Here is a 12,983-nt window from a genome sequence, read left to right on the forward strand (position 1 = left end):
CTTTTATCTTGCTATTCTTAACCAGTATCTATGATACAGAAGGTAACTACCCCTGATCTACTCAAGAGTGCGGAGATTGAGTGTGGTCTCCTCCGGTAGCTGCGTCTATTGCTAGGCAGCACCTAAATGACTTCAAGCAGATTACATTGATTGATTCTTCATTTAGGAATCTAATGGAAGGTTTTTACCAGAATTTCCCTTTAAAGGCAACCCCTTCTCTATTTGAGGACTTGCTGACGTTCATCTGTTACGGTTATCGATTCAAATCAATGGGTGACCATGTTACACATGGCCGCGCGGAGTCCTCAAGGGTGTGAGACACTATCCACAGTGGCTTTCTGCTCTGGCTAACATAGAAGGATTCCCTGGCTTTGGACACACTGCTGACGTCTGAGTTAATAGCGTATATGGGCAGGGTCCTGATGGGGCAACCCTTTTAATTATTACACGTAGGGTGGGGTGAATGCCGACATCCAGATTTTAAGCGTTAAAACATTTTCTGATCTAAAAGGGAATGTTTTTTTTTTTTTTAGCTTTAATAGACTATAAGCAGCAAACAAACTCAGGTGTAGGCTCTACTAGAGCGGGTCAGGGATTTGAAGATTTAGGCTACATGCACACGTTGCAGAATATCCGAATCAAAACCGCAGGTAAACGCAGGTAATATCCGCACTTAATAGTGCATTTTTGTTGCGTTGTAGGTGCGGTTTTATACTGCGGATTTTGGTGCGTTTTTTCTAAACTTGTCAGATACAATCCTGAGGTGGAAACGCAAGACAAACCGACATGCTCGGATTTTGAGATACGTACCGCAGGTCGATTTATGCTCGGGAAAGTTCTGCAACGTGTAGAGGAGATTACTTGAAACTTGTTTCCTTTGCTGGTACTGTATTACGCTGCAAATCCTCACGTAATACGCATGGTGTGCGGGGGACTTACATTAGAAAAGATTCACAATGTTGATTGATTTTCACAATCTCTCATGTGCATTGTTGACCACTTCTCCATTATGTGGAACCAATAATTTCATCGACTTCAAAGGGTGAGTCTGGTCAACAAAAACAGACCAGAATAGGGCATGTGGCGAGTTTCTCACAATGGACACAGGCGCCGTTGAAAAAAAACGGATGTGATAATAACCCTATTCACTTATATGAGTCATCGTGCGGTCCATTGTTAAAACGGACAAGAAATACGCTTGAGTGAATAAGGCCGAAGGTAGTCTGCAAACACACATACTGTCTCAAGAAAGGCTCCGGTTGCTGTGCACTCTCCCCCATGCTTTGCAGTTCTGCTCTGCTTGTTCAGATTAGCTGCTTTGTAGAAGTACAAGCCACATCAGAAAGTCAGTGAACTGGGAGCAGATGTAGCAAAGATAAAGTGATTATCTACAAGTGACCAGCAATGAAAAAAAAAAAAATAATAATATCAGGTAACGACCACATGTATATCGAGACAACGAGATCCACTTCAATCTAGTTATAGACATTGGGTTCTTGTCGGCAGATCCTTATAGTTTCAGAATGTGAAGCAAATGGATATTAAAAGTCTCCATCTAAATTCTCGCTGTTAAAAGTGCTTGGGATAATATTTAGTGAACAGCATTTGGTACAATTCTCGAACATACTGAGCCGGGGGAAGCTCTGATCACAGAAGGCAAGTCACAAGGAAATCAAATGTCTGGCAACATGTCTGAAGCCCATCAAAAGACAACAAAATCCACCAGATTTGTGGAATACAGGGATGTTAAAGGGGTTCTCTGGGACTTTAATATTGGTGGCTTATCCTTAGGACAGGTCATCAATATAAGATCGGTGGTGTCAGACTCCCTGAAACCCTGTTGGTCAGCTGACACAGCGCTGTACACATCTGTAGCAGCTTTGCCTGCGATTGCAGCTCTGTCCCATTCACTTGAATGGGACCGGAACAGAAATCCCAGACACGGCGGCTATAGAAGTGAACAGCGCTGGCAAACTGTGTAGAGGCCATCAAACGCAGTGGTCGCAGCAATCGGCTGATCGATGGGGTGCCGGTAGTCAGTCCCCCTCCGATCTGATGTTGATGACCTATCCTAAGGATAAGCCATGAATATAAAAATCCCGGAGAACCCCTTTAAATCTTCAGTCTATAAGCAAACTATTTATTGCTCTAAACGGCAGTCTACAGTTTGCCTAATGCACATTATGCAGCTTCCTAATTTATTTCTACTCAAGATGTCCCCAATTACACCAAAAGGACACCAATCGTTCTTTCCTATCAGGTTCGCATTGCTCTTTGAGGGTCAGAAAAGCGTAGCATGCTGCAGTATTCTATCTCGTACAAAAGACAATAAAAAATATACCATGGGCCCACAATAAGTCAGTGGGGATAAAAGAAAAGGATCCTAACCGATCCATTATGGATCCTATAAAAACAGAAGAAAAATTACTTCTCATGCGATGAAACTGACGACAGCTGATGTACCTTGGCATGGGTTTGATTCCCGTAGAAAATAATTTACATACGTTCATTGCTCGTTCATGATGTTTAAGCGAAAAAAATAAAAAATAAGTGTATATGTATGTGTGTGTGTGTGTGTGTGTGTGTGTGTGTGTGTGTGTGTGTGTGTGTGTGTGTAATTATATACAGTGATGCATATGTTCATTTTACAATCTCTTTGTACTATGTCGAGACGTAAACTTACAAGCAGAACACGGGCTGTATATGGTTTTTGTCTTTTTTTTCCCCCATGGTTTGTGTGTTTGGCTCAGTCGAGGTAAAGGCTTAAATCTTTAATATGTATGAAATGATCTGACCTCTCTCATGTCACCGCTCAGTGCTATGTGCCCCTACATGCCGCTAGGTAACAGTCATAAGAATGGAGAACCCTCTATCCGCTCAGAATTCCCTAAAGGGGCATGTGGAAAAGATTTGCGTAATCTATACAAACCATTAAATTTGGGCTAAAACTACTAATGCCATACACCAACATCCGTACTACAACTCCATAGTTCACTACCCTTATTGCCGAGATTACCTAGATGTTTATCTATAAAAAGGGGGGCTGCACTCAGCTGTGTTGTGTGCCATAAAGAGGAGGAGGGGTATAATCAGTCAGCGGCAGCATGCCTTGGCGAGAATAGCGGATCTCCCTGCAGCAGGACTGCCCACGATCAGATACTTGTCAGGGGAAGCAGCCGCTGTATAGTTGTCCAAACCTGCCACCCTGTGATCACTCGGATTTTTACCCCTTAGGGTATGTTCACACGCTTAGCAAAAAACTTCTGAAAATACTGAGCTGTTTTCAAGGGAAAACAGCTCCTGATTTTCAGACGTTTTTTAAGCAACTCATGTTTTTTTTTTTTAAAACGGCCGCGTAAAAAACGCCCCGTCGAAACAGAACGCAGTTTTTCCCTCTGAAATCAACGGCCAGATGTTTGGAGGCGTTCTGCTTCCGAGTTTTTTACGTTGCTTACGTTATTTATGAAGCGTGTGGAAGTATCATTTTGTGTCTACAGCTCCTATACAATCCCATGTCTCAATGGTTAGACTATAAACAAACCCTGTGTAGTATGATCCTGCAGTCAGATTTCCTCCCATTTGTCCCCTACTTCTTTCTAACATATATTTGGAAGATCAGCAAGAAGTAGGGAGCAGATGGAATGGAGAACGACTGCAGGATCAGAGTCTGTTACCATGGAGACACATGGGTCCGCATAGAAGCCGTAAACACAACACAATGGGACATTTTTAATCAGGACTATTTGAAAAGTTTATTCATTTTACATTGCAGATTCATCGGGACATTAAAACAAATTAAATTGGTTGCGGAGGTGGACATACGCTTAAATCTTTACCAGGCTTACTTTTTTTTTTTTCTTACATCTCTTAAGCAGGTCCAGGAAAAGTCATGTTTGGATATTTTGTACAGGAAAAACATATGCCCAAAATAGTAATCAGTTACAACAAAAATTCCAGCGGAAAATGGATAATTTAAATATCATTAACAGATGCTTCTACTTACACCAACACTGGTTTTCCTGCGATCCTTGGATGCCTTAGGACCTCGGCGACCGTCTCCTTTGTTTCCTCCATCCTGTCGACATCACTGGAATCAATAACAAACACGACTCCATAGGACTCCGCATAATAGTTCTTCCAAATGCCACGGATTTGTTTGCCACCACCAAGATCAAACATTGTGATATCAAATTTTCCCTGTCGAATATCTGCTTTGGAGAACCCCACAGTCGGAGCCACATCTTGAGGATATTCTGTTACAAAAGAGCAATGGTCAAGAATACAAACATCATGTTCCAAAAGCATTGTATGCACAAGCAACGATAACATTTTATCTAGCCACGGGTATTGTTGATGCAGAACGCAAGAGAAAAAAGGTCTCCTGCTGGATGTGTTTGTACTTTCAGTTATTGTCACAATGAAATGTTTAACACTCTAATGACCAGCCAACGTTGTCACTTACAAAACCCAGAAACACTAGAACTGTAAGAAGTGCCACAACTTGGGATGCGATGTCTACAGGCGAAAACTATACACGCAGTTATAATACCCAGCAATGGTGTTGTCTGACAGTCAAGGTTTGCTTAGAGGGGTTATTCCCATAAATCATTTCCATATAAAAAGTCCAGAAATGCTATTCATAGCGGTTTTAAAGTAATAGCAGTGTTTCTAGCTTTAAAAATAACTAAAAAAACAAAACAAAAACCTCATTCATAATTTTTGCCTCTGTGTCCCACTTGGTGCTGCTGTTAAAGGGTTTGTCCACTACTGAACAACTGATGACCTATCCACCGGATAGGTCATCAGTATATCATCGGTGCGGGTCCGACACCTGGACTGTTAAGCCGCTCCGGCTGCCTCCGGATGTTGTGGCCTCTTATAAGATTTAAGCAGCCGGTAGTAGTACTGCTATTCAGTGGCCGGAGCCAACTGCTTCTGACATGTACGTCTGGTGCTCGGAGGCAGCTGGAGCGGCTTAACGGTGCAGGGTCGTCGGACTCCCACCGATCATGTACTGATGACCTATCCGGTGGATAGGACATCAGGTGTCCAGTAGTGGACAACCACTTTAATCTGTGATGCTGGGGAGAAGCTTTGAGGAGAATCAATCGCCTTCCCCCTCTGTCAGCTGACAATATAATCCCTTCTCACATCCCCTGCAGAAAGAGTCTCCTCAGCAATACTGCCATCCAACTGCAGAAGCTGCGCTCCTTCCCTGACAAGCAGGGAAGAGAGCTATTTCTATTGGCTGCTATGCAGTGAACAGAAGATCACTATGAAGAAGCCTGGTTGTGGAGAGAGCGACAGCCACTCCGCTCATTAGGTGGACGTGCACATTGCTACATACTTTGTAAGTAAATGTTAGGACTTGAATTTTTTTCTTTTTTTTTATCAGCATGTAAAATGGTAAACATTGTTCATTTCTTATTATCTATACAAGAAATATGATATTTAGAGGTGGGACAACTCCTTTAACTATATACTCACATACATAAATTATGCTCGGTTTACACTGGCCTCGTGTCTTCTGTTTTTACAGGATGCATGACGGGTATGAAAGATTTGTTGTGATCTATTTGACAGATCAGTTATGGCGTTTTTCCCCCCACTGATTTATGAGTCTGTCAGTTTTTTTGTTTTTTTTACTGGATAGAATAGTGCAGCAGACTAGGTCAAATAGAAATCAGACAGAAAAGAACTAACATAAGTGTGAACAGCGCTTTATCAAAGTAATGATATTTTATTAAACTAAATATATGAGAAGTTCAAGGAGTTCGGTTAGAAACAAATCTATAGATTTTTATTTTCCAGAATTACAGAAGTTGAGATTGTGGAGGACCCAAAGGAAAGGTAATGAGGCTAGTCACACCTCTCTGGTGTCCTACATAAGGCCACATCTTACCGATGCTGAAGAGCAGTTTTGGTTGTTTATTTTATCGTTTTTGGATGGATTATATTTTGTGGCTTACCTCCTTGGATGCCTTTTACCGTTGCAGTCTTGCCGGCATTATCCAATCCCACCATAACCAGAGTCACTTTTCTATAAAGCAAAAAAGAATGGATGAATGAAACAGAAATATTCTTGAGATGAATATATAAGTAAGACAAAACTTCCCGTTATTTTTTAATAGTCCAGCGATTTAACCCGTCAACCACCAGCATCACTCACACCCTGCTGCAACAGCCGATATCGGAGCTACTGCAGATGCACACTGGCGCTGCTATACGGTCCTTTTTAACACTTATAAGGTGAGCACCAATTGTGTTTATCTTGTTCTCCCCGTGTACCATGTTAATCTGCACCATGTGGCGCCATGTCCTTTTTTCTCTGTTGTAGTAATCTAAGTGGTTAGACAGAGGGAGGGGGATACCTGTGTCACCCCATCATGGTTTACTTCCAGTGTATAATATTCTGTCCATGGTCATGCGATGGGAACGTTAGTAGACACAGCTCTAATGTGCATACTGTAACGAGCCGTGCACCTGTGTGTCCATCACATGACCATGGACAGAACTTTATCAACTACAACAATAAATAAATGTTCCTACTGAACAACAAGCAGAGATGTTGAAACCCAGAAGGAATTAATACAGAAAGTACATTGGAAAATTGTATAACTTTTCTTTATACAAAAAACAACAATTTGCTGAAACCGGACAACCCTCTTAAGTTAACTGGGTTGTTCAACATCCCTTTTTATATGCCCTATTAAAAAGAGGACCGGTCACCTCTCCTGACAAGTCTGTAAATACTCGTATTCCCCATTAAATAAACACTGCTGGAACATCTTTTCTTAGCACTCCTATTTGTGCCATTCCTCTGGTATTCCTCCTGGAAATGTAACATTGACAAATAGGTGTTAACATTCCCCTTGTTAACAGAGTGTGTCCCTACACAACCTGACACGGCCAGATATGACTGGATAATGTCAAGAGTGGGTAAGGAAATACTCCATTGACAAGGGGATAAGTAACACACAGTTGTAAAATTATTTGTACATTTCCAGGAAGAATAACAGAGAAATAGCACAATGCAGAGTTCTAAGAAAAGGTGCTCCAGAGTCATGTCAAGTCCTCTTTAAGGCATATTGAGGTAATAGAGGAGGTGCCCCAATCCAGACCCCTGCCCCTGTATTATGCAGGGTGGAGCGCTGCTGTGAAGAAGAGCTGGCACTCTCATGCATTACACAAAATGTATTTTATCATTGTGATGAGAACCCCGGCACGTTCTGATTCAGCTGTTAGCAATATATATGAGACCGGTGCATTATGTAATTCCTAATTACCACCTCTGTGTCGTTACTTTGTGAGCTCTCCTTGCACAGTAACCTCATACACATATATATGCTGACATGTGTAATAACTAATACACAGGATCATACAGATTACCCAAGACGTAGATTATAAGCCGACACTGCACAGGAGACTGACAGCACCGCAGACCTAGGACCATCTCCCTATGGATTATTCCTTCCAGTAGGACAGCATTATACAAGATGTAAATGGTTTCATGTGTTATTAGATGCAGGATCACATGTCGTGATACAGGAGCCATCATTGACTTATATACTTCATTTTAGTTTCTTTAAAGCGGTTTTACCATCAGAGACATTTGTGACGTATCCACAGGATATGTCATAAATGTCAGATAGATGCCCCCTAAACCCCGTTCTACCGCTCTGTGTTGTGGATGACGCGTACGATTCCCGACCATGAATTACGGAAACAGCGTAGCTCAAAGAACTAAACTGTTTCCGTAGCGCCCACAATAGTGAATGGCAGTTACCGAAGCAGCGTAGGAATGCGAGCTACGCTGTTTCCGTAATTCATGGTCGGGAATCACACGCGTCATCCACAACACAGAGCGGTAGAACGGGGTTTAGGGGGCCCTATTCTAGAGATATCCTGTGGATAGGTCATAAACGTCTCTGATGGGAAAACCCCTTTATCTGGGGAGATTTACTAACATTGTACCAAAGAAGTGGCATCATTTTTTTAGGTGTTTTAGAAAAATGTCGAAGATTATTACAGTCTCCATGAAGTGATTTTGTAGAGCCCCCCCACACACAGACAGGAGTGATGCATACAGAGCCGTATCTATGTGTGTTTGTGCATAATGAATGTTACTATCCTGCCCTAGCTAGGCCTCCAGTAGTATAATAGAGAAGACCCTGCCCCAGTCTACACAGCAAAGTTGTCAAAAAGGATCCACTGAGGGGGGGTGGTCAGTATACATAATATATGGTGGAACTGAATCACTCTCATGAATTCTTATCTGGACTACTATATATACTCACTGTTACTATACAGCAAAATGTTCCCTTCATGGTATGAGAATGTGATAGCACATGGTAGAGGTTGAACATGGCTACATAAGAAATGTAGACAGTCCATCTACTCACCTCACCGGCTGACGCCATCGCTTAAACCAATTCCTACAGCAATTCGCCATTAGGCTAAACATGGGAAATACAAGAGAATAGGAAAAAAAAGCTTTTCTCTGCTGAGTAAGTCTTAAGAAGGCTTCAACATCATGGATGCCCTATGATCGCGTCTACTTTCCTCCGCTTCATGAAATTCTCCAAAAAACTGTTTTGAAAAAAAAAAAAAAAAAATAAAAAATAGGAACGTTATGCAATATGATAATCTGATCAAATAAACACTATAATATGAATCCATTATTATTTAGTACCGCCATATGCAATTTACTGTCCTTTTTAATTCAGTCATCTAAGGTGCAGTATAAAGATGTGGGTCTCATTCACACAGCACATTTGTAAACTACAGACCTGCATCTTTATACAGCACCAAAAATCTCAGCTTTCTTGACTTTTATATATACAGCATGTAGTTGGCTTTCCCCTATGGACATGCTGATGTAAATAAACACATCCATACTAGACAGATCCGAGAACTGTAATGGAAGGTATAAGGCCTTGTTCACACACTGCAGATTCGATACCGATTTTGCATGTATTTTTCAAGCCAAAACCAGGAATGGAACCAAAAACAGAAGAATTATATAAAGGAAGGCCTTATAGGTCTGCTCCCCTGGGTCCAATTCTGGTTTTGGCTTAAAAAAAAATGCATGCAAAATCTGCAGCAAATCAGCACTGTGTGAACAAGGACTAACCCTGCACTGCCTACCTGACCAATTACTGAAGTATATGCAGGCACTGAGCAACTGCAAGAATTAGGAGGTCTCGTGCAGGGGTCCTTAACTGGTGGACTAAGGTCCGAACCGCGGACACCAATTGTCCGGATCAGTGGCGTCGCTAGCATCTGGCATCCAGGGCAGAAGCCCGGATTTTTGGCCCGGTGCACCGAATTCCCAGACAACTGCCACATTCAATTGTATTTGAATCCTCAAGACGCAGATACAATTGAATACGATGGTGGAGCAAGTGCTATCAGCTCCTTTCTCCATTATTTACTAGGCTACAGGCGATGTTAGGCCTGCAGGCTATAAAACGCTGGGACAGGATCCATGTGCAGGACGGCGCGAACACATCACTGCATCGCGCTGGCCTATGCAAGAGTCCCGCATCGTGGAGAACTGCAGAGCAGCTCCACTCATCGACGGAACGGAGCTAGGTAAGTAACAGTTTATTTCATTTGTTTGGGGAGCACTATCTACAGCGATGCGTGTGGCACCATCTACAGGGGGCGATGCGTGTGGCACCATCTACAGGGGGCGATGCGTGTGGCACCATCTACAGGGGGCGATGCGTGTGGCACCATCTACAGGGGGCGATGCGTGTGGCACCATCTACAGGGGGCGATGCGTGTGGCACCATCTACAGGGGGCGATGCGTGTGGCACCATCTACAGGGGGCGATGCGTGTGGCACCATCTACAGGGGGCGATGCGTGTGGCACCATCTACAGGGGGCACCGCGTGTGGCACCATCTACAGGGGGCACCGCGTGTGGCACCATCTACAGGGGGCACCGCGTGTGGCACCATCTACAGGGGGCACCGCGTGTGGCACCATCTACAGGGGGCACCGCGTGTGGCACCATCTACAGGGGGCACCGCGTGTGGCACCATCTACAGGGGGCACCGCGTGTGGCACCATCTACAGGGGGCACCGCGTGTGGCACCATCTACAGGGGGCACCGCGTGTGGCACCATCTACAGGGGGCACCGCGTGTGGCACCATCTACAGGGGGCACCATCTACAGGGGGCACCGCGTGTGGCACCATCTACAGGGGGCACCGCGTGTGGCACCATCTACAGTTGGCAGATAAGCCTTGGATTTCTGCCGCAGATTCACAGGCTGGAATTGCCTATGGCAAATCCGACCCATATAAATATAGCCTTACTGTTAGTGCTCAGCACAGACCTTTACCCGAGGGCAGATCCAGGAACATGGACCTTCACTAAAAGGTCCAGAGGGTGTCCCCTACTTCAACTCTATAAGGATTTCTGAAGAAAGGGGCAGCCCCCAATTTCAGATTTTAAGGGGTACATCAATGGCACATATTCAACCCATGCTATAAAAGGGTTGTACGAGAGTAGAAAAACACATCTGCTTTCTTCCAGAAACAGCGCCACTGTTGTCCATAGGCTGGTTCCGGTAATGCAGCTCCAAGAGAAAGCTGAGATAACCATAATGTAACTCTAAGGGAAAGTTCACACATAGACCTGTTCCTCAGCAAAATCTGCAGTGTTACATAAGAATTTCACCCCGTGCCCTACAAAGACTAAAATCAGTTGTGAAAATCTGATTTCCACTATGTGTGGCTGGTGTTTTGTGGACCCCATCCTCATGCATTGTACATTGCCACAGATTTATGGCAAGTTACCTGTGATCATCACAGATTTCTATGGCGAAATGGTGAGGGTTGTTGTAGGGGTTCTGGCAATTTAAAGGGCACCATACCCCCTTTCCATAATTATCTTGTGACGTCAGATTTCGGTGGCGTTCCTTGGTATAATGCACAGAAGACTAGAGATACCAAATGTAGAAGAGATCAGCACATTTATTAATTGTGTCCAATAAACGTTCTGACATTGCGGTCGGTCTGAAACAATCGTCTATCAACCATATCCGGCAGATTATCACTGTGTCTATGGCCAGATTACACCTGGCGCAGCGTCACTGACATGTGACTGATATATTATCACATTATAACCCTCTCCCTCCTGTAATGTGTAGCAGCATTTAGTGCAGTAAATCTTTTCCATCCTCCACAAGACGACACTATTCCCCATGCAGAACACGACCTACCTTGCAGCCACCCCCTGCCGTGTACGAGAGGGCAATCATCGTACACAGCGCCTTCTACATAGCGGACAGTCCTCCACAGTCTGTGATTTCTGACTACAGACGGACGGACACAACGTAGTATACACCGGAAGCTGCGGACTCTATGGTAACCCAGCAAACACTTTCCTGCGGCTCAAAGCCACGCCCCCCGCTCTCACAGCCAATTGATATTCTGATGACTGTTTACCAATACCGAGGCGGGTCTCATATAACATTACTAGAAGCAGATGATAGAAGAGTTGTGATTGGCCGACAGGAGGGACGTAGCGATGTTATGCTATTTGTGTTGTTGGAGATAGGTGCGGGCATTTGTTGGGTACTGGGAACACGTGGTAGGCCTGGTGCTGGGAAACTACAACTCCCAGCATTATCAAGACGCCTAGATTCACAATAAGATCTCTGTTGATAAAAGACATGGTTAAATGTATTCAGACCAGAGCTCCACTACTACATATCATGGCCTATAATCGCACTAGCACGCTATAAAGCAGCGCAATGTAACATCTGTTTTGCCGATCTATTACAAATTAGGATTACTAATTAAAACCACTAATGTTCAGAGATCTTGAAATCCATAGCAAGCGCATTCTGTTGGGGTGAAATCCGCAGAAATATCCGCACGTAACACGTGCGACTTTTACAGCGTACTCGTTTAAAAATCTGCAGAATTTCCGTCCTATGTGAATACAGCCAAAAAGTGAAGCTCCAGGTGTACTCTCCGCTCCCCTGTACGTTGGGCGATGCAGTTGCCGTGGCAATCACACAACACCCACAGAGTATCGTCCAAGGTTCTAACTAATTGACAGTACTCGTGTAAGATACTGTCCGGGTGTCGTACGGTTGCCACAGCAACTGTACTGCCCAGCATGCAGGAGCGTTTCTCCACGCCCCATATCAGTTTGGGGAGAGTACACCTGGAGCTACACTGTCTATGTGGGTGCGCGACATCGCTTGTGTACAGGTGATGTGAGGCTACAAGCACACGTTGCGTATTTTGCTGTAAAAAATATGCATCAAAACCGCAGCAATATAGTGCGTTTTTTAAGTTTTGGTGCGTTTTTCAGGCACGTTTTCATGCGGCGGGTTTTGGTGCGATTTTTCACAGCAGATACAGATACAATTTGCAAGCGGAAAAGCGAGATAAATTGACCTACAACTAGCTGTCCTCCCTGTAATGCTTTTACCCTCGCCGAGGTGACACAATAAAGTTAAGAAGATTTGCAAACGGGTGAGTGCCGCATTTTCATTTCTCTCATTCATATTAAATTGACATGCTGCGGATTCTAAAAAACGCTTCACAGGTCAATTTCCATCCCAAAAAATACTGCAGCGTATTTATGACACACACTGCCCATACAGCGCCAGTCCCCAACATCTCATCCAGGAACAACTCTCATGCCCACATCCTTCACCATTTTCATGTCCGTTTAAAACTGATCCGTGTGTCCGTTGTGACATCCGTGTGGTTTCCGTTGTCATTCCACGTCCGTTCCGTTGTTCTGTTTTAAACGGTCTGTTAAAATCCATCTTGTGTGTTCAATGCAGGGAACTTTGGCACGCCCTGCTGTTGCTTAGCAACGGATCCGTGAAAAACGGACGGCACACGGATGCCGTCCGTGTGCAGTCCGTTTTTTTGACGGACCCATAGATTTCAATGAGTCCCACGGTCACTGAACGACGGACAAAAGTAGGACATGCACTACTTTTGACG

The 12,983-nt window shown here is 44.0% G+C and overlaps 1 protein-coding gene across 4 annotated transcripts in view; it reads right to left on the reverse strand.

Moving 5' to 3' along the window:
* ARL13B (ARF like GTPase 13B) overlaps nucleotides 1-11,388 on the reverse strand; it is a 53,483-nt gene extending 42,095 nt beyond the window's left edge. For all 4 annotated transcript variants that reach the window (XM_075854454.1, XM_075854453.1, XM_075854452.1 and 1 more), the window contains exons 1-4: nucleotides 11,234-11,388; nucleotides 8,403-8,589; nucleotides 5,970-6,040; nucleotides 4,004-4,253 (exon numbers count right to left, since the gene is read on the reverse strand). In XM_075854454.1, coding sequence (XP_075710569.1) covers nucleotides 4,004-4,253; nucleotides 5,970-6,040; nucleotides 8,403-8,464 — 383 coding nt within the window. In that variant the 5' untranslated portion in view covers nucleotides 8,465-8,589; nucleotides 11,234-11,388. The remainder of the gene's footprint in view (nucleotides 1-4,003; nucleotides 4,254-5,969; nucleotides 6,041-8,402; nucleotides 8,590-11,233) is intronic.
* Nucleotides 11,389-12,983: the final 1,595 nt, after the last annotated feature.

This window comes from Rhinoderma darwinii, chromosome 2, assembly GCF_050947455.1.
Source record: "Rhinoderma darwinii isolate aRhiDar2 chromosome 2, aRhiDar2.hap1, whole genome shotgun sequence".
Classification (NCBI taxonomy): Eukaryota; Metazoa; Chordata; class Amphibia; order Anura; family Rhinodermatidae; genus Rhinoderma; species Rhinoderma darwinii.